This window comes from Falco cherrug, chromosome 2, assembly GCF_023634085.1.
Source record: "Falco cherrug isolate bFalChe1 chromosome 2, bFalChe1.pri, whole genome shotgun sequence".
Taxonomy (NCBI): domain Eukaryota; kingdom Metazoa; phylum Chordata; class Aves; order Falconiformes; family Falconidae; genus Falco; species Falco cherrug.
The window spans coordinates 22,999,888-23,021,210 of NC_073698.1; the positions used below are offsets into that span (position 1 = coordinate 22,999,888).

At 44.3% G+C, this 21,323-nt stretch overlaps 1 protein-coding gene across 5 annotated transcripts in view; it reads right to left on the reverse strand.

Annotated features, from left to right (window-relative positions):
• Positions 1-8,305: 8,305 nt before the first annotated feature.
• The window catches only part of LNX2 (ligand of numb-protein X 2), a 65,108-nt gene continuing 52,090 nt past the window's right edge, over positions 8,306-21,323 (reverse strand). For all 5 annotated transcript variants that reach the window (XM_055701369.1, XM_055701370.1, XM_055701373.1 and 2 more), the window contains 5 exons: positions 21,028-21,174; positions 18,537-18,714; positions 16,536-16,764; positions 14,876-15,034; positions 8,306-10,682 (listed from right to left, as the gene is read on the reverse strand). In XM_055701369.1, coding sequence (XP_055557344.1) covers positions 10,547-10,682; positions 14,876-15,034; positions 16,536-16,764; positions 18,537-18,714; positions 21,028-21,174 — 849 coding nt within the window. In that variant the 3' untranslated portion in view covers positions 8,306-10,546. The remainder of the gene's footprint in view (positions 10,683-14,875; positions 15,035-16,535; positions 16,765-18,536; positions 18,715-21,027; positions 21,175-21,323) is intronic.

The following is a 21,323-nucleotide window of genomic DNA, read 5'->3' on the forward strand; positions in this document are numbered from 1 at the left end:
AATGGCACATTTTACTTGTTGTTTGCAAGTATCTGTCACAACATGCCAGGTTTGCTCCTTGCTCCCTGGTTAGCTTTTATCTGTTTGACAATGAAAAATCATGCTAAACAAAGGGGAAATTTGCATCGCGAAGATGCACCTCTGTGCTCAGCCTTCCACCCTTGTGATGAAGTCGATAGCTGTTTGTTTCAGCATCACAACCCCTACGACTGGTAAAAAGAACTCTCAACCCCAGGTGAGCAGCTCCTTGTTCTTTGCTGTGGATGGGAGACAATGAGAAAGCAGCATCCAAAGGGTACAGCTGATTGATGGAACGTTTACCCTAAACCAAGGAAGATGTCCACCCGGCTGTTCATTTGTAAAATAACAACCGAAGAATGAGCTGCAAACCTCACATCTTACTCACTCCAGTTGCCTTTACCTGGAGTGCCCGAGAGGAAGCTGTGTCCGGGGCCTGGGGAAGACCCTGCCTGCTGGTGGCAGCTGGTGGTGGCATGATGGCGGGGCTGGCCCTCACAGTGGCTCTGAGCAGGGGGCTGGCAGTGTTGCCACTGAAACCCCTTCTGGGGCTCTAACACGTGTGTATAAAGGTTGATTTGCTTTGGGGCTCTGCACAGAGGAGTGAGTTTGTTTAGGGAGCAAGTTTTTGGTTTAATTGTATTTCAGGTCACAGGTACTTGAACGCTCCAGCCATGGTCAGCAGCAATAGCTGAGGAGCTGTGGCTTCTTTTGCCACAAAGGCAAAGCCAAGCCATTACAGAGACCTCTTGTTGGTCATCCATGTGCAGCGCAGTCGTGTAGCCCATGAGGCCGTAACACACACAAAGACCTGGACGTAGTTGATCTATTTGCTAATAGGATGAACTAATTATAGCAATAAATGATGGATTTTCTAAAAGCAGACAAATTCATTAGACTGGGGCAAGTTCTCCTCTGCCACGTGGAAGATGGGGGTGCAGCAGCAGCCATCTGCCAAAAGATGTTTCTGCAGTGCTTCTCGACCGGCTCCACTCCTGATAAAAATTCCCTCCCCCTACCTTCCTTGCCAACAAAACCAACGAGACACAAAAATAAAATGAAGTAAGTGCAGGCAGAAGCACAGCTGCAGGACACCTTCGAAGCCTGCCCTGGGGTTGAACCACCTGTCCTGGCTGTAGCTTGCAGCAGCAGTTCAGGTCCAGGGTGGCGGGGTCAGTCCTTCCCAGATCTTTGTACTTTGGGGAAGGTAGGCTATATAAACAGTGAGGGGAGGGTGAATTAAGAGAGAAGGAAGCAAAGGAAAAATGAGCATGAGGGGTTTAACCTAGCTAAGACTGACTGACAGCTGTGTGAGGAAGCAGAGCTGTGCCTCAGGGAGCTGCGAGTCTGGAAGAACAAACAAGTGAAATTCAGCCTTGCCCAGGCTGGACCACCCAAAAGGCAACAAACTTTGAAAATTATCTATAATTTGTTACCTATAATATGTAGGTAGTTACAGTTAGTTTCATGGGTATTACATAATCTATAAGTCGTAAAAAAATATTATCTATAAAATATGCTAGAAAATGATCTACAGTTTCCCTGTCCTGAGGTTTTGATGGATTACACACCCTCATTCCCAGCCACATCCAATCTGGCTGGGAAGCAGGATGCTATCAAAACATGCCCTTGTGCAAGCACTGCTGTGGCAAGTGGCTCTGGGCTCAGACCTGGGGTTTCAGAGCATGTTGGTGGAAACTGGTGCCACCCAACCCCTCAGAGGTACCCGAGGAGGCCACCGCAGTACAGGTTCACACACATGGCCATTGACTAAAGGAATACTTCCCTGTGAGTATGTGTCCCAGGCGGCTCAGCTGATGAAAAATAATTTTCTATGATTTATGTCTCACTAGATTTCTGGCAGATGGTGGATTTTTTTGGGGGTGGGGTGGGTGCGGGTGGCAAAGTGTTCCATTCAAGAACCTCCTTGCGAAATACAGTTTCTTTAGATTGCAGTTCAGGTTACTCTGGACAGCTGAGAGATACGCCCTGAGAACACAACTGTTTTGGTGTCAGGGAAGGTACTAAAACTCGCCTTGATTATGCTAGTGTCCAGGGGAAAGGCAGTGAAACGGGCAGCAGCCACGCAGGCTGGGGGATGGCCCGAGGGGAGGACGGCTGGGGCGGGAGGTGGGTGTGCTGGGGGCTCTTCTTGCCTGGCTGAATGAACCAGGACTGGGGAGCCAGCCCTGGAGCTGGCCTCGGGGAGTTGCCGGTGGCACTCAGTGCCCACTCTGCTTGAACGTCATGGTGCAAAGGTGTTCACTGGGTGAGAGATGAAAATGTGGACCAGGATCCAACTCTGCACCTCCCATGGTGAAACCAGTCCCACTGAGGATACTGGAGGTCCAGAGCAGGTTCAGACCGTTTTTCCTGTGGAGCAGATGTACTGCAGGGTGCCACCCTCTCTCTCCACCACTACCACCCACATGCCACCAGCTAGCCCTGCCCGCTCCTACAGTGCCACAGTTCACCCAAGAAACATTTCAACACCTTTGGCCCCAGTCAGCAAGTCCGCTCTCACAGCAGCTGAGAGTAGCTGCTCAGACTTCTTGGCCACTGGTTGTCTCCTGTAACTGGGAAGCTTCTCCTGGCGCTGGCACTGGCTGTTGCAGACACTGTTCAGAGGAGTAAGGGACAGGGTCATGGGTTTCCAAGAACACCGTGGCCAGTGCTAGAAAGCAGCAGCTGCAGCATGGCCTAATGGTGATCACCCCTTTGGCATCCACCCCTGCAATGGCCAGTACCAGGAGAAGCTTCTCAGTTACAGGAGACAACCAGTGACCGAGGTGTTGAAACGTTTCTTGGGTGAACTGTGGCACTGTAGGAGCGGGCAGGGCTAGCTGGTGGCATGTGGGTGGTAGTGGTGGAGAAAGAGGGTGGCACTCTGCAGTACATCTGCTCCATAAGAAAAATGGTCTGAACCTGCTCTGGACCTCCAGTATCCCCAGTGTAGAGGAGCAGTGGGACTGGTTTCACCATGGGAGGCGCAGAGTTGGATCCTGTCCATCCTCAGCCTGGTTCACATGCAAAAGGCATCAGGGAAAGAGGGACACTCGCTTTTCCACTCACCTGGAGAGTGATGCCCTAGACACACCTCTGCTCGGTGGGTGAGGAGCTATGCAAGGAGGCTGATGCAGCAGCAGATGTGGGCTATTGCATCCCTGCCTATGGGGCAGGTTAACTGGGATGTAGGAGAGGAGCTGGCTGCTCTCTCAAAGATCAGTTGTAGCCCACCAGCCACACGCCAAAATTTGCCAGTTATCACAGCCTGAATTCGACTGAGCCGAGTTGGAGATGGGGTAACAAATTCAACAAGTCTCAGAATATTTGCTCTTCTACCCTGCATGAACTCATACAGATCTACTTCTCAAGGTTTATGGTAAAACCCATTCATGCAGCTCAGGCCAGGCTGGAGCTCTTTTCTGCGTCGTTAATTCCTTGGCTTGTTTTTCTTTTTCCAAAGTTCTCTGCAGGTCATTCCCCCCAAGTGCAGCAAGGGATGGAAGAGCACATTGAAACCATTATTGATAAACAGTTGCGTCTCAAAGCTACACAGAGCCATTATTTCACAAAGATGTGAACAAAATGGTTTTGCATTGTGTGAATTATTTTCCTATTTGAAACACAGAATTTCTCTCAAATAGCTTTAAAACCCATATTGTAGTGAAGCATCCAGTTTGTTCCATTAACTACTCACAGAGTCAACTGCAGAACCACTGTTATTAATTTCAATGGAAAGCTAAAATGCAGTTCATTTTCTGTAATTGCAGGCCCATCACCTAAAGACCCAGAAAAAGCTTTTAATCCAAGGCATTTTTAGAAGGGTATGATTACATCACATATCTTCATAAGGTGCACAATTACCAGGGCGTCAATCACAAAGAAACACAAAGAACCAAACTTCCTGGGCTGTTAGAGACATCCCCCTCCACCGTCCTGGGGCTGCTGGGGTGTGGGGTGCTGGGGTGGGTGCCGGAGGTGGGGCACCTCTCTGGGACCTCGCCATGGTGGGGAGCACCAATCCCAGAAGCTGTCCCAGTGCCAGGCTGCATCCCCAGTGCTAACAAGGCTGGCAGTGATGGAAAGCCCCAAAGACCCCTTATGCCTCCCCATGCTGCAGCCAGCACGCTACCTGTCAAGAGGATGATGCGGAGCGAGCCTGAGCCTGGAGGAAGCATTAGTGGGCTGCAAGATGCCTTGGAAAAAGCAGCACTTCCAGTGTTGTAGGGGAGTGGCCATGCATCACTGCAGCAAGATGGTGAACAGGGAACACGCAAAAAAGTCAGAAAAAATGGCAGAAAGCTTGGGAAGAAAAATCTGAGGGTAAATGCTATTTTGTTCAAGGATGAGAAAGACTTTGTGAGGTGCAGAGTACTCAGCTGAATAGAAATTCACCCCAAAGGCACAGGAAAACCTATTGCAGCTGGATGGCTGACCCAGGATCCCTGAACGAGCTCCCCAGGATGGGATGAGGGCTGCAGTGGCATGGTGGCTTCTGTCCTGTCCTGGCTGCCCTCATGGACATCATCCCATGCCAAGCTGCTGGCTACACTCACACCACAGCCAGAAGGGACTGCGTGGTTTAAATCCAAGGTCTTTACTACGCTGATTCTATTAAAGAAAAAAAAATTACATAGCACCTCTGGCACGTCTGTGGGAAGAGGAAACGCCAGCTGGAGGGAAGAAGAAAGGAAAACCTTTGGGTTTGAATTATTGCTTGACTGTTTCGCTCAAGGAGGGACAGCCATGATCACCTGCCGCAACTGAAGCCTGCTGCAGCCTGGGGGCATATCGGTAGGACTTGCACCCACAGGCAGAGTTTCAGTGCAAGGCCACCATTTCCAAGCAGGATCCTTCGTCCTCACAAACTTGACTTACGGAGAAAACTCAGATTGGTGGAAACCCATAGATGCTGGAAGACCAACTCACTTTGGCGTCTGACATGCATTAACAGCACTTTCCCCTTGGCTCTTGGCTTCAGTCCTCTCCCGCTTTAAGCACTGATGGATGCTGAGCAGTAGCTGCAGCAGCAGAGGGGCGAGAGAGCTCAAACTGTTTCTTTCCAGGGCTGCTTCAACAGTATGGAGGACCCACCTCCCGCTGCATCCCACAAGGGACCATTCAATTGATTGCAAAAAGAGCTGAGTGTACTCAGCACCTTGGTGGATGAGGACTAAGGTGGGTGATAGGGATGGCAGAAGTAGCTGTTTGGGAAGCAATTTAATTAATAAAAAGGTAAGAAACAAAAAGGTCAAGTCTCGCCTCTGCTGTGCTGTATTTAATCTGCACGTGTACACAAGACTTCAGGCTCCCATTTTTGTGGTTTGTTTTTTTTTTTTTTTTTTATCTAGCTCATTTCCCCAAACATGGTAACATTTTTTAACTTTAGTGGATGACATTTTGTAATATGTTTAAGGATCTGTAATATTTTATGCTTGTAGCCTTTTTTGCAATTGTTGTTCCAATATGGCACTGATGCTTGTATTAAAGTTTAATATGATTAGAAAGCTCAATTGTATAACCAAGGGGTTATACTCTTTATCTGTTCAAATCTGATTAAAAAGCTTCTCTTCAGTAGCTTTCCACAATCGCTTTATAGCAAAACCTGGGAGCAAAGCCACCAGCACTTTGGTTTGTCCCAGATTAAAAGAAATACCAAATGGGTTCCTTAATTGCATACCTCGTTCATTACCATACAAATCTGGGTCCAAACTGCAACCCTGGCTTATTTGGCTTTAGTGGAGCTGCTGGCTGAGAAAGGGCTTGTGCAACTGGCTGGATACCCAGGCTTGCCCTGAGGCTGGTTGAGGTTCAATACTGATCTGCTTTAAGGGCAGGGAAAAAAGCTTTTTGGGCCTGCTGCCTGGAGGTTTCACCCCCATACACTATGCTCTGGGGGTAAAGCAGAGCTGCTAGATGAACCCCTTACTGAGCAGAGACTATTTTGTGTGCTATGGATCCACAGCATTAGGCAAGCCTAGCTCTGAGACTGGAGTTAGAGAGCGCTCCTGATGTGTTCACATGAACCTTTGCAGCTGCACCTTCAAAGGTGGGGATGGCTGTTCTGCTGACTACCTCCCTGCAAAACACCAAGGCTGAGACACCATGACCGCTGTCTCCTGTGTAGCCAAAACTGGTATGCGCCACCGCAGCACGCTTGATGTGAGATGTAAAGCAGCCTGGATGACGCTGCCTCTTGGCTCTAAATCGGAGTTTCCACAGCTGGTTGCTGCAGCCAAGGCAGGGCAGGAAAGGTCTGGCAGCGGAGTTGAGGTGTTTAAGCCAGCTACTACTACTTGAGAAGGAGGGTGAAATGGGGCAGCCCCTCCTAGATGAAATATTTGCCCCTAAGTGTCGAGGAGAGGCTCTTCCCTTCCATCTCTTGTCCAACTCCTGTAATGGGAGCAACTGGCTCTCACTCCCCCTTTGGCAAAGCAAACCTGGCTTTCCCCGCCGAGGAGTGTGCTCTTTCTGCTTGGCTGTGCTTGCAGCCCACAGATTCCTCCAGCATAGTTTAACAACAAAACCAAGCCTCGAACCCAAACACATTCCTTCTCAAACAGCTTCAGGCACAGTGAATGCCATGGCCTCTGATGGGACTCTCAGGCCCCCGGTTTCTGAGTTGTCTGAAGTTTCCTGCATCACTCTGCAGAAGGGAGTTCACCACCATCGTATCAATTGCAATGCATCACCGACACGGGCATTGCACCCGTCTTGCACTGCTAATATTCGGGGGACCCATCCATCCAATATGGCAACGAACAGAAGGACAACACCAACATTTAGCCAGGATTAAGCCTTCTTACCTATATAACATTATTTGACTTGTCCCAGAAGCATAAAGTCTAAAGCCTTCTCCATCCTCTGGGCGATAAGTAATCTATGAACTGTTCTTCAGTAGCTGGACAGATTTACATCAGGTGCGATGAGGTCGCTGCAAATCATTTTCCGTCTCTCCTTTTTGTATGTGTTGGATGAGATCCACTTTTTAGGTAAGTAAGCTTGCCTAGAAGTTGTCTGAGACAACTGGGATGTCTGTGTTCACTGACCTTCCTTGGTGTTGCACCATCTTCTTGGGCTGTGTGGCATCAGACACATGGCCTTAACTCTGTGTTTGCCATCACTGCTGCCCTGCCTGGCATAGTCATTCTTTTAACTCATCAGAATCTCCTACCTTGGCTCCTTAACAAATTTTTATGATCCATTGGAAGTAAATGGTCAAGTTTCTTAACTAAAAGGAACTTCCGATATTATCTGACTCATGCTACAGCTGAGAACCAGGCTTACATTTTCATTATACCCACCCCAGATCTATTAGGGCATCTGCAAATAAATTAATTCTTAAATCTTTTGTGATCTTGAATTTACCCCTCAGTTGTTCTTGACTCTAAATAGGAAGTGTAAAGTGACAAACGAAATATCTTCAGATTTAACTTCATTGGCATGCTGTGAAGCAGAAAAAACTGTTGCACATTTTTCACTGGAGACCCCCAGGGTTGGTTGGGAAAGGTGTTCCTCCCACAAAGCTCCAGCACACAGATGTGTGTGGACCACCACCTCACTCAACAGCTCTGTGCACCTTCAGCTGCAATAAAGAATTCATTAATTTGTAAATCAGAACTGATGGTCTGGCTCTTAACTTACAAGACATACAAGAGCTAATTACCTACTGGCAGACGTGGCTGGTTTCTTCTGTGTTTCTGTACATACGCATGGTTTTGTTTTAAAGGAACTCATCTAATTGTAACACGCTAACTGCTGCAAGGAGTAAGAGTCCAGGTTCTGGGCAACTTTACTGCAAATCATTAAGAAATTGCTTTTAGACTCATTCCAGCTTTACAGATGTCTAAAGATAGAGCCTACTTGCCTGCAGGAGATGGAGATGGGAACTGATTACCAGGAGGCTCAAGTTTCAGCTGTAAAAATGATGTTTCCAGCAAGACTGTCTCCTTGCATCAAATCTCTGCTGTGAAAACATCCTCCAGCTGACTGGTACCAGCTGGCGTCGAGGGGGAAAGAGGAAACACTGTTTGTGGCTAAGTACCGTAAGGCACAGATCTTACCTCCACTTTAGAAACACTTCTCAGTGCTGGAACTACCAGTTAAACAGCTGGTATGTTACTCTGGTGGGATGAGGATGCCCTCAGACTCTTTTGGTACATTCACTAACTGTAATTTATGATAAACCACAGCAGGAAAAAAAAATAAATATCTTTAAACTGAGCCTGCATTGAGCTACCCATAGCTTTTGCAAAGAGTGAGACAATACTTTGAATTATTACAATGAGTAGAATGAACTTTTATTTTCATTCATCCTTCATTAATACCATACAATTAGATAGCAATATCTGGAGAAAAAAAAATATCGTGAAATAATTTAAACCAGAAGGCACAGAAAACCAAACCCAACTATGCAGCTACAAGAGAAAGGGGGAAAATGATTCAGGAAGGGAATTAATTCAGAAGGGTTTTATCGCTAGACATTCTGATCAAAAGCTACAGCACACAGAAACAAAACCGCACAGTTTAAGCTAACCCATGCTTTTGTTACGTATACATATAAAAGAAAAAAAAAAAAGAAATCTAAGGTTTTGGATGAAAAGTATAATTTTAAAAATAAAAAACATTAAGTCTAGTACATGTGTCAAAGTCGTCCCTAACATCTACACTAAGATGTACTTTACAAAAAAATCTGCAGTGAGAGCAAAGCATACAGTTCAACAGCATCTGGCGACAGGAGGAAACTTGATCTCGAATCATTTAAAAGTATCAAATCAGTTTGGCGTTTGCTTCAGGAAGAAAGATTCTCAGTACAGTAATATACTGTAGAGGACATTCTTCTGTATTTTAGTATTATGAAATTAAACTGATTGGATACATTACAGAGAGGAATAAAACCACTTCATTCATATGAGATTTTTACAAATTTTTTGCAAAACAGTAACTTTATTTCTTTTGAAAACAAAGCTACTGGAATTAATGACATGCGATAATATGCCCAGATATTACACCAGCTAAGTTTGAAAATAAAGTTCATGCTTCACAATTGAAATACGCTGTGATTCTCAAATACATTCTCTGGTAATTAATAATACAATACAGAGGTCATTCATAAAATCAGTTCAGGTTGGGAACCTGGTTTATAAATTAAGTTCTTTTTCAAATATGCAGAACACTGACAACACACAGGGTTAGCGCCAGGTCAGCACATTTCTTTCTGCACTCCACCCCTCTTTTCTTAAACAAAACGGGTGCTTAGCCTGCAAATACCATGGAAAGGCAAAGTCTAGAAGTTACAGGTTGGTTTGTAAAAATACTAAATACAATCCAAGATAAACAGTATTACTCTTACTGACAACTTAATAGCAGGTGCTCTCTAAAGGAAAAAAATAATCCTGAAATGCAAGAGAGATCGTTTCAGCATTTGATATCAAGGCATTTGCGCATTTGTCAGGAGGTGACAGAGTAAAAGTGAACTTTGCAGCGTACTTTGCAGTTGGACTTGAATTCAAAGAGCCTTCCTTCTAGCCTGCCCACCTGTAAACCATAACATATGGGTTCTCAATAGCTTGCTTTTTTCCTGGAACTAATTCTCTCATTTAGAAAGTACAACTCAAAGTATTGTTTCCACACATGAACAAAGAGAGCTGACAACTACAATAGAAACAGTAAAAATGACCTTTGTAAAAATGTTCATCAAAATTCTCTGACATAGCAAAACATTTGTTTTTAAAGTAAAGTCTAATACTGCAAGCCATTCACTCAAAGGTGACCTCGGGCACGTGTACTCTTGCCAGCATTGCAACAGGAATTACTTCCACTTTCTTGTCATTATAGGATATAAACTCTGTAATATATTAAAGTTTCCTAACAAAGAGTCCAATTATTGCACTTTATAAAAATTCCAGTAATATCAGGCTTTTGTCCTACTTTTCTATGAACACTGATGCCCTGCAAGAAAACTCTGGGGGACCAAGAAATTTCTGATGAGTAAGATGGATTACTTGAATCAGTCTGGAATACTGAATCAAAAATGGAAAGGCTTACGAAATGAGGAGATGTACCTTTGGAAACGGATTTTGATTCATAGCAGCAAATAGATGTGTCACTCCAGTACTGACACACATTCTCTTTGCGAGGAAGAACGGGCACATGGCTATTACGTTTATATATATCACATATAATTTGAGGACTGTGCAGAGAAACCCAAAGAACCACTAAGTTCTTCTGCTGACTCTACAAGCCTGACGGGGGAAGCTCAACGACAGCCATATCAGAGTGGGAGTTTCTCTGTGAGCTCGCATATATTTGCATTTGCGTCAGCAACAGATATAGCAAACAGAAATGGCTATTTCAGGATGGAAAGATATATACAGTAAGTCTGAGAGGCCCGTAAAAACCAGAAAATACAGCAGTTTTGGCCCTGCTTATAACCAGCTGTATCAATAGGGGAAAAAAGATAGAGGAGATTTTTGTGCCAGCTATCTAGAAAAAGACACTGCTTGAACCGAAGTGATTCACAAATCTATATGAGGCTTCCAGGCCAGCAAATCACGGTTAAAGTTACTTTGTTTCTCTGCTCCTTCAGCATGGGAACCAGTGCAGAATGGCTCATTCCAACTGTGGACAGTCCATTTACAGCAACAATCATATCACCACACCTAAAAAACACAAGAAGAAAAAAAAAACCAAATGATGACTACTGCTCTGCAGTAACTACTATACACCAACAAACAGAACTTCATTGCTGAGGTGACAGGTTTGCATCAGGTTGAAAAGCGTAGCTAAAAAACGCAAAGGGGTTCAATTCTAAGTCTGTTTTACTGCTGAAACTCATCTGGGAAATTCCCAAATCACTAGATTTCAATTCTAACACCAAGATAGTTCTGCATTAAGAGCTGACCTGTAGGAAAACATGCAAAGAGAGATTTGGAAAGATCTAAGAGACAGGAGGAGATAATGAGATAGCACGTGCATGACAGAAGCATTTCTGTTTGTTTGTGTGGATTATAACACATTTACCCCAAACACGCCTTTACCGTAGGAGGTGTAAGTAAAGATACTTATGGTTACCAACTGCATTCCAACCGAGAACCTTGTTTTCAATGGCTTACAATTTTGTCAAATGTAACCACTTGGCTTGAAATCTCCCTCAGCAGATGGTTCAACTGAGAAGCTGTAGCATCTCTGTGCTTTGAAGCAGGGAACAGAAATTTGGGAGGGTGATGTTTGCCTGCCTTGAGAAAGTTGACCTTGAAGGGTTAGGTTTCAGTTTTTACAAGCTCAAGAGAAACTTCGAAAAGCATCTAAGTTCTTCCTCCGCTGAGCACGCTCCATCTCCAGGCATCTCTTCTCTGCAACTTGAGTGTGTGTTTGGCATCCTCCAGAGCAGTGGAACATGACTCTGGAGATTCAACAGGGCTTTTCCTGAAACTGATCCTCCCAACTATCGGAGGCAAAAAGATGCTCTCCTGAGCTCTTCTGGTGTCCTCCACCAGGGCAGAGCAGCAGCAGAAGAGGCAGCATGACCCAACACCAGTCAAATGTGCATTCAAGTCCCTCTCTGCCTGAACCAAGGTACCCCATCACCCAAACCACAATGCTACAATTCACTGAGTGGGGTCTCACTCACCCAGCCCTTCTGCTGAAGTCATTTCACCTTCTATAAAATCACACTAGACAGATCGTGTAGACAGAAAACTGTCTTAACTATTGAACTGTAAAGTTATTTATTCTTTTCCTCTCTAGCCTAACAAAACATCTAGATAATATAAACAAAACAACAGCTTCAAAAAGACCTGCCCCATGATAACTCATGGTGCAGGTTCTAAGGAGCGCACCCTGGTTTACGGCCCATTTTTAAGTCCGTGTTCTCAGTGAGACGGTAGATTCAGACAGAGGGTACTGTATCACAATATTACACAAGAACATCTTTTTCATTCCTTACAAGGGAGTAAGTGTGACCACAACTAGTCTTCCACTCCTCTTAGGAATGATGCTTGAATTTCCATTGGTGGGAAGATGTCCGGCATTGTTTAACATCTTTATTGGCAATGTCGACACTTGGATCGAAGAGGGACCTTGACAGGCTTGAGATGTGGGCTTCTGCAAACTTCAGCAAGGCCAGGTGTGAGGTCCTGCACATGGGTCAGGGCGATCCCAATCACCAGTACAGGCTGAGTGGGGAATGGACTGACGGCAGCCCTGAGGAGAAAGGCTTGGGAGTGTTGGTGGACAAGAAGGTCAACATGAGCCGGCAACGTGCACTCACAGCCCAGAAAGCCAACCGCACCCTGGGCTGCATCAAAAGCAGCATGGCCAGCAGGTCGAGCGAGGGGATTCTCCCCCACTGCTCCGCTCTCATGAGACCCAGCTGGAGCGCTGTGTTCAGCTCTGGGGCCCCCAACAGAAGACAGACATGGACCTGTTGGAGTGGCTCCAGAGCAGGGCCACAAAGATGCTCAGAGGGCTGGAGCACCTCTCCTGTGAAGACAGGCTGAGAGAGTTGGGGTGGTTCAGCCTGGAGAAGAGAAGGCTCTGGGGACACCTTAGAGCAGCCTTCCAGCACCTAAAGGAGCCTACAGGAAAGCTGGAGAGGGACTTTTTGCAAGTGCATGTAGTGACAGGACAAGGGGGAATGGCTTTAAACTGAAAGAGGGCAGATTTAGGTTAGACATTAGGAAGAAATTCTTCCCTGTGAGGGCGGTGAGGCCCCGGCACAGGTTGCCCAGAGCAGCTGTGGCTGCCCCATCCCTGGCAGTGCTCAAGGCCAGGCTGGATGGGGCTGTGAGCAGCCTGGTCTGGTGGGAGGTGTCCCTGCCCATGACAGGGGGGTGGGACTAGGTGATCTTTAAGGTCCCTTCCAACCCAGACCATTCTATGATTCTAGACATTAAGTCCCCAGTCTGAAATTATTTACTTTGTGTTGAACTGGGATCTTTCATTTAATCCAAACTGTTCCATAGTTAGTAAAAAAAGATGTTATTTTGTGTTTGGCCAAGCTATTTTTTAATTTATTTGTTTAGTCATTTGTCCTGGTTTCAGCTGAGATAGAGTTAATTTTCTTCTTGGTGGCTACTGCAGGGTTGTGTTTTGGATTTAATGTGGGAACAGTGTGGTCAGGGACCTTTTAGTTTCTCAGGCCTTGCTGTCGGGAGGGCTGGAGGGGCGCAGGAAACTGGAAGGGGACACAGACAGGACAGGTGACCCGAATTAGCCAAAGGGGTATTCCATGCTATGGGACGTCATGCTTGGTATATAAACTGGGGAGGTTGGCCAGGGCTTTTGATCATTGCTCAGGGACTGGCTGGGCATCGGTCAGTGGGTGGTGAGCAGTTGTACTGTGCATCACTGGTTTTCTTCCCTCCTTTACCTTTGGATTTCATTCCTCTCCACTTCTCCCTCCTTTTCCTTATAACCGTGATTATCATTATTATTAATGTTCTTTTGGTTTTATCTCAATTGTTAAACTGTTCTTATCTCAACCCTCGAGTTTTGCATTTCTTTCCAATTCTCCTCCCCAGCCCCCTGTGTGAGGGGGGAGTGAGCGAGCAGCTCAGTGGCACTTAATTGCCGGCTGGGGTTAAACCATGACATCATTGAACTGAAAAATAAATTACCGTCAAGGCTTTAGGCATAAGTACATTTTTTTCTTAAGTTACTTTGTAAGTAAATCTACATGTAAAAATCACGCCATAAAACTTCAAGTTGCATATTCTTTACTGCCACCTTCACAAAAAGTCAGTTTATGAACAAGAGAACCTTTAATACGAATTGTAAGTCCTAGTTCTGAACTAATCCTACACAAGGCTAAGATGCATATGGATGCTAGACCTGGGGGTTGCATCCAAACATAACGTGTAAGTAAAATCATATAATCTTTAAGGTCAGAAGGGACCTCAGGAGGTTTATAGTCCCACCATCCGTTCAAAGCAAGGTCAGCTGTGAGAACTGATCAGGTCTCTTAGGGCTTTATCCAGCTGGGTCTCAGCAACTTCCAAGGGCAGAGACCACGCAACTCATGCCACTGCCTGACCGTCGTCATGGGGAAATAATTTCTGTTTATAACCAGTCTCAACCTCTTTTGTTCAGCTTGTGCCTACTGTCTCTTGTCCTCTTGCCCTGCACCACTGTGAAAAGCCCAGGCTGTGTCTCCGTGATAATCTCCTTGTAGGTACTGGAAGGGGCTGTTAGCTGTCCCTGAAGCCCTCTCCTTGCGGTGCAAGCACTCCAGCTCCCACCATCTCAGGGGCCTCTGCTGAACTTGCCTCATTTTATCAGTGTCTTTCACACCAACTAATGACTCTCAGGGCACTGGGGTTCCTTAACAGTCTTCTCCGAGATCTTTTTCATCTGCTTTCTTGCCCTTCTGTTAAAGCAGCAGCACCCATCCTCCGTACCAGAGTTTCCAGCAGGGGCTTCAGAAGGCTATATGAAAGGATAAAGCATTTTTCCCCACTTTAAAGAATTAAGTTCTAATTTTTTAGCTGTTCTCTAGGAAGACAAAAATGTTACAAACCAGATAGCTCTGTACATACACATTTCACAATGTCTCTTGGCCTAATGGAGAGTTCAACAGAGAGATGGAGACAGCAGGTGACGTCGGCACTGCAGATGGGGAGAAGCACAGGAGATGGCAGAGGTGCCAGCACAAGCACCAGCTCTGACAGACACCCTTTCCCCAGCAGAAACACCTCGCACTTCCCTGCATCACACTCATCAGGCAGGCAAAGCACTGCTGGGTTACATGATCCCCCCAGCACAAAATGCTACAGTGTATTTCCTTCAGCAACTATTTGCACCACCACACAACTATATAAAATTGTTTATTATTATTACTAGTATTTTAGCTTACTTTAATCTTCCATCAAAGTACGCAGGAGTTCCAAGAACAATCGTTTTAATGAAGAAAGGCTGGTTTGTGTGGTTCTCCTCATAGCCACCAACGATGCTGAAACCCCAGCTCCCTAAATTGCTCCGCCGCAGTACAACGTCATGGCAGCTATGGAGGCAGCTGTGGAATGGAAGCACAGGATAGCAAGAGAAAAAGCCATGTATACCACAAACAGATATTTTTATAGTAGGCACAGCACCTGCTGTCTCATCATTACCACTGTGCTAAGCGTGGAAGAGACGGGGAGGGACGGCACTTAGACTTCTGTTCCCAGAGTAATTTTGCAATATTCAAACCGATTACCAAAAAACCCTGCAATCTTGAGACAGAAAAGGATTTTAAAAGATATAATGCAGTGCTAGAATAATTACTTGAACACAGTTAACTCTGTAAACTGACAGTAATAGAACGGCATTTCAGGGATTTCACAGGTGGCAAGAATGTGGGTGGAAAATGGATACCTGATGTGTTCAGTTTGCAAGTCAAAAATGAAGTGCGTTTTACTTCCACCCCCAGTCAGTTTAGGCTTTTTCTACTTTAAGTAAAGACCTAAAAATCCATGCATCATCTTCACTACCTCTGAACTGATGCATCACCAGTAATGAAAATATAAATGATTAACCATTTTATTACACAGAATGTAAGTAATTCAGATCACACTTCACTAACTGTACTGGTAGATGTTATGTCCCCCAGGGAAAATTAATTCTTGCCAATGAAGTTGGCAATGACTGTAATAAAAAAAACCCCACACAACATAGAAATCAACTTCTGGGTAAAAAAGATGCCAAGTTCTTTACTGATGTACAATACCCATTTAAGAAATAGCAGCACAATGCATAGCATAACTTTAGGAGCCATGCATGGGCATCTGTAGTATATATGCAATAAACCACTGCTGAAGCATGGAAAGGAAGTACATTTACCAAAACTGGAAGCTGTTTATTGAGATTAGGTAACTCTTTAATACTTGAATGGAAGAGAAAGTAATTGATAGTAAAATTCAGAAATTATGTGAAATCTTTGGAGGGCCAATGCATGGTTCTGTTATCTTCAGCTGCATTCTGCTACCAATATGCCCGGTTCTTGTTGTGGCTTTATGCTTAAACTACAGACCTGAGCCTGGTAACTCTACCAGAGGGAGAGGAATTAACCTGTACGCCCTGACTGAAGTTAACAACACCATTCGCTGTAGCAGGAGCTTGTCTTGACAGTAAGCAATGCCAAAATGGCCTCATAGCTGTAATCACAAGAGAGTGAAAAACAGAAGAGTAAAAATGAAACAACTGATGTTCAGCACACTGCAGATTAGTCAAGAGGAGGGAGCCTGCTGCAAATCTTCCAAGATTTTTTTTGTGCTTGGCAGAGATGGTAATGGGTTCTTGGGAAAAAACCCAAACCCAACCAAACAGAACAACATAAGGATTTGTAACTACAGGTTCATACATGTGCAGGAGACCCATGCCAAGAGTCCTGTCAGAACCTACCAATCCAATATAGCGGAGATAGGCAGGCAGAAATAAGGGCAGATGTGCTGCAACTAATAAGGTCTCTGCTTTTGTATCTCTCTTGGACTTAGCTTGAAACAGGCAACTAATTATTTTATCGATTAATTCCGTACCTTGGAAGTCCCAACCACATGACCCACGATGGTGACCAGCTGGCATCGTACTCATTTTCACTGATGGTACTCAATTGTTCTTCATTAGCCTGGGGCTGTTCTTCTACCTGGACTTCCAGGGCTTTCAGGGCAACTACAGAAGAGGCAGCACTAGCTTTCAGCATGGCCACCGCCTCGCTGTGACTTAGGTTAGTCAAATCAATGCCGTTGATGTTCAGCAGCACATCACCTGTTCAAAGGTACAAGTGAGAACACATCAGTCTGTCAATCGTTCCTACCGAAAGCACCTCCTGCACCAAGGTTTCATTTAATCCTGTATTTTTTGGAGCTGAGACAGTCTGAACTAACAGCCTGGGAATGTGAATAGCTCCAAAGACTTACACTGTCAGTTTGAAACATTAATGTATTGAACCATTAAGCTGGATCAGTATAATTTATTTCCACATAATGCATCAAATACTGTAGCTTCTACAGTATATCACCCTCAAAATTTGAGACAGAAATTACCTAAGCACCTCACCATCTCAGCTGCAACTGCTGCTGCAGAAGACACTACATAACTGCTTCCAGTGGTGGATTTTAGATCCGCACTAACTTTAAAAGGGAAGGAAGAATGATGTAAGGAACAATACAGGCACCACAAAGTAACCAACTCTTGTAGATAAGTGAGGCTCCACGGAGTGTTTTAGGTCTTCTGCTTTTTCTAACTTGTTGCTCAGGAGAACAAAATGGAATTAAAAAATTACTGGAAAGATTGGTAGAAAAACCAGTCCATTAAAAGAAAGACTGAGCATCTCTACAAAGGTATTCTGGAAAAAGTCAAAGCCACTAAAAGATTTGCCACAATTTTTATTATATTTCAGAGTATTTTTAAGAGATCTCAGAATGAAAACAAGAATGTTATTTACTGCCCAAGCAGTGACAGTTTCCTCTTCACACAGTGTCTCACTCACCAATGAAAGCCAGAAAAAACAAAGCAAAAGTGCAAACACTCAGGTCACATTTGGAACAAGACTAATATATTAAAAACTTTTTTCCTCCCAGAGAAAGCTGAAGTTGAGGTGCAGCCTCACTTGAAATCACTTTAGTTGCTGCTGTGGCTACGTTAATGTTACACAATGAAAAAGCAATTGCGATTCCTCTAGCGAGCGTGTTTTCGTAGTAGTACAGAAAAAGAAAGCATACGCGTTGGTATGTGGGTGTAAATCTCCCTCTCTTAGAAGCATATAAGGATGCTCCCACACTGTTCTTTTTAAATTTGCAATCTGTGAATTTTCCTAAATTTCGTGCCTAAAACAATCTGTAATTCTGCGTACTCTGAATCGCAGAGATCCCACAGGCAGTCTTTGTTTCACATACGACACAATATATTTAAACCATCAAATGCTTTGCTATTATCAGGCAGGACTGATCACCCACAACCACCTAAGCCTCCTGGCTCCCTTCTGCAAAGCTGAGGAACAAGGATGGGGGCTGTAGCACCCCTGAAGACTGGCAAACCCGAGCCGTCCTAGAGAATAAGAAAGCATTCAGAGGCCAGGATCAACACTGATGTAGCTTTGGGGGTAAACTTAGCACGAGTGAGCCGTGGACTGTCATCAGACCATCTCTGCTGTTCAGACACTATACTGAGGATTTATACTATTCCTCCAACAGAGATGGGGCTCAGCCCACCAAGTTAAACACAAAAACTGCACTACAGTACAAAGCACCACACCAGACCCTCAGCTCAGGGGATTACCGTCAGCTTTAAAGAATTTAACCAGACATTTCCTGGTCTTATCTGCTTCCCCTGCTATCGTTCTCTAAACATCCCTTCCTAGAAAAGGTAGAAGTGCAATACTAAACAGTGGATTTCCATTATTGAATCGTGAGGAAAACCATCCATCAGCACTTCCCTATGCCCGTGAAAAGACTTTTTGACACCACCTGACTCCAGAGAACACAGTCATCAAAAAGCAATCAGAGGCCACCCGTGCCACCAGGGAAGCCAAGCCCCACCTCGTTTAATCCTGCCGTCTCTTGCCAAACACCCATGAGGCTGTACACTTGTCACGAAGATGGGCAGTTCGCCACTTTTGCTGCCTCTGCCTCCTGCCACTGTCATTCCCAGAGATTCATGTGGCTCTTTTTTCACAGTAATGTGCTTTTCTTGGCATGTAACACACTGGGAGAGATCCTGTTTGACAAGGATAAATAACATTGTTAAAAAAACCCAACCAAACAAAAACCCAAAACCCAAGCGCACACAATTAAATACACCCCAAAGCTATACTTTGGCACTTTAACAGAATGGTATAAAAGGACTAAGTAGTGGAAATCGGCTTTGGCTGGATTTCTTCCAGGTCAGAAGAAAAAAACCAAAAAAAGCCACTCATGTAGATTCTTAAACAGAGACAGAAAGTTTATAAAGGCCCATCTTGAAAACCTCACTCCAGTTTTTCTTAGCATCCTACACTGGAATGGGCTAAATTTTAGGGCTACACTACAAAACCGTATGGTCAAAAGACTGGACACAAATGAAAAAAGTTATCTTTTGATGTTTTGGTGAACACCAGCATTATCTCATTTGTCAGTAGAGTATGGCCCAGAACTACAAAGAAGTTCCTAAGAAATGAAAAACGTGTTTTCATGATGACAAACGAAGACCATTTAAAGCCCATATACATCATGTTGTCTTTAGCAGCTGGTATGTAGAATCTCCCAGAGCACAAAGTAATTAAGGCCAATCAAAGTATTGGCTAGTAATGGGTGCCTTGTACAGACTCCCTAATGATGACAACAAAGACCCAAACTTGAAGCGAGAAGAGATCCTATATTTCATTTTCTAACACCTGAATTATAAAGTTTGGCCTGTACCAGTTTCACTCCATCAAAAGGATCTAAATGTGAATCAAAGTACATTTTATTTGCTGAAGCCTTTCCTCTTCAGGATATTTAATGATACATTCAAACCACTGCACACGCAACTGTAGTAGCACCTTAAATTTATCAGAATACTTGCAAGGAATCCAAAATAACAGAAGAAATAAGCTGGGAGATTCTTCCAACTACAAATACTTATTTACTCTCCTGCCTTCTCTTGGAAAATGGCAACACTGCTTTCTGCGACTTCCAGTGCCCCACACTCCTCTGACTGATTGCTGCTTGCGTATACATGTTAATCACGTACGTAGCTGTAAATAAACATATCACAGCTTATAAAGACAGCTCCTTCTTAAGTCTTCAGGCTTTAGGACTAACTGGCTGGTGCCATGCAATTATATAAACATCTTTTAAGCCACAAGACTTCTAAGCCAACTGTAGGTTAATGAGAGAGAGGCAAAGATAAATAGTATGACACATGGGAAATCTCCACTTGTGGTTATGTGGGACTTCCCACTTTGGAAGAGCCCATGGATAGTATTGATACGTGAGAGAAATCAGCTCAGCCAATGCATCAACTTTGGAACTGCAATATGGACACAACCCATGCTGGCAGATGGAAAAATCAGTTCAAGTTCTCTGATACAGATGAGCTCTAATCATTGTGTTGATAATGGCCTAATATTGTGGCAAGTACAAATGGCCAATAACTGTATTCAGAAGCCTCACCTCTGTCCCTCAGGAGGAAAACAAGCTTCCTAGAGCCTCACTTGTTCTTCTCTGAAATTACACGAACTTCTAAAAGGAAACACTATCAACACATAAATCCTCCCAACAGAAGTATGATGTTAAACAGTGATGCCAACAGAGTGGAGGAGGAAAGGTGGCTTGGTTGACATGGTCAACATGACAATTATTTCACAAAATTAAACTTCTCAACAGTGAGAACTCGTATTTTTCTAACTACAAGAACACCTCAGGCACAAGCTTTATTTCTGCAGGTCTTTCAAGTAATTTGCCACGAGCTTCATGAAAACCTCTTCACTGTGCCTTCCTCGCTCTGCTTGATCATGCAGAACTCAGCAGTCTTGCGGTCAGCACTGGTGGCTCACGGAGGAGATGACACATCCCTCCAACGTGCATTTTATATACTGGATGGTGCGCACCACACTTTATGGCCTTGCTGGTTGCAGCCAGCACAGAGGCAACAAAAAAATAATGATCTTGAATGACAGCTCTCCCATGCCACAGTAATACATGAGCCACCGTCTTAAGACAAGGTCTAACAACTTACAGCCATATGAGCTCACAGCACTTGCTTCTCTCACTACAGTCAGCAAATAAAAAACCCAAACCTGTTGCATATCTTTTGTTACCACTGTAGACATGATGCGGGACTTGAGCACTTGGAAGTTGTCATGGGGTTTTTTTCGGGGGTTTTTTTTTGTTTTGTTTTTTTTTGTTTTTTTTTTTTTTTGTTTTGTTTTTGTTTTTGTTTTTTGTTTTTTTTTTTTTAAGTAGGTAAAAACCAAGGTATAACCCTTTCTTCCAGTCTTGCCTTGCTACACACTTAGACCGTCACATGAGTAAAATGGTATTGATACCTCTTAGAAGGAGAAACACCAACCTTATGTGAGTTTGGTCTGCTGTGAAACAGCTGGTGGGACTGGTGTTGGTGTGGGTTGCTGTTGTGAGTCCCAGTGTCTCGGATAATATTGACTGTCTGTGACTTCAGGGGTCTAGAGATGATCAAATTCACTCTCTCCCCACTAGCCTGTTGAATATATAAAACAAAGTAATGAAGTTGGTAGAATATTGACTATTAGCAGAGAAGGAGGAGAACTGATGATGAAATATGAAATAACACAATAGCAGAACTTGTTTTCCAGTTCCCGAGTGTGCCACAAACTGCTTAGACTGCGC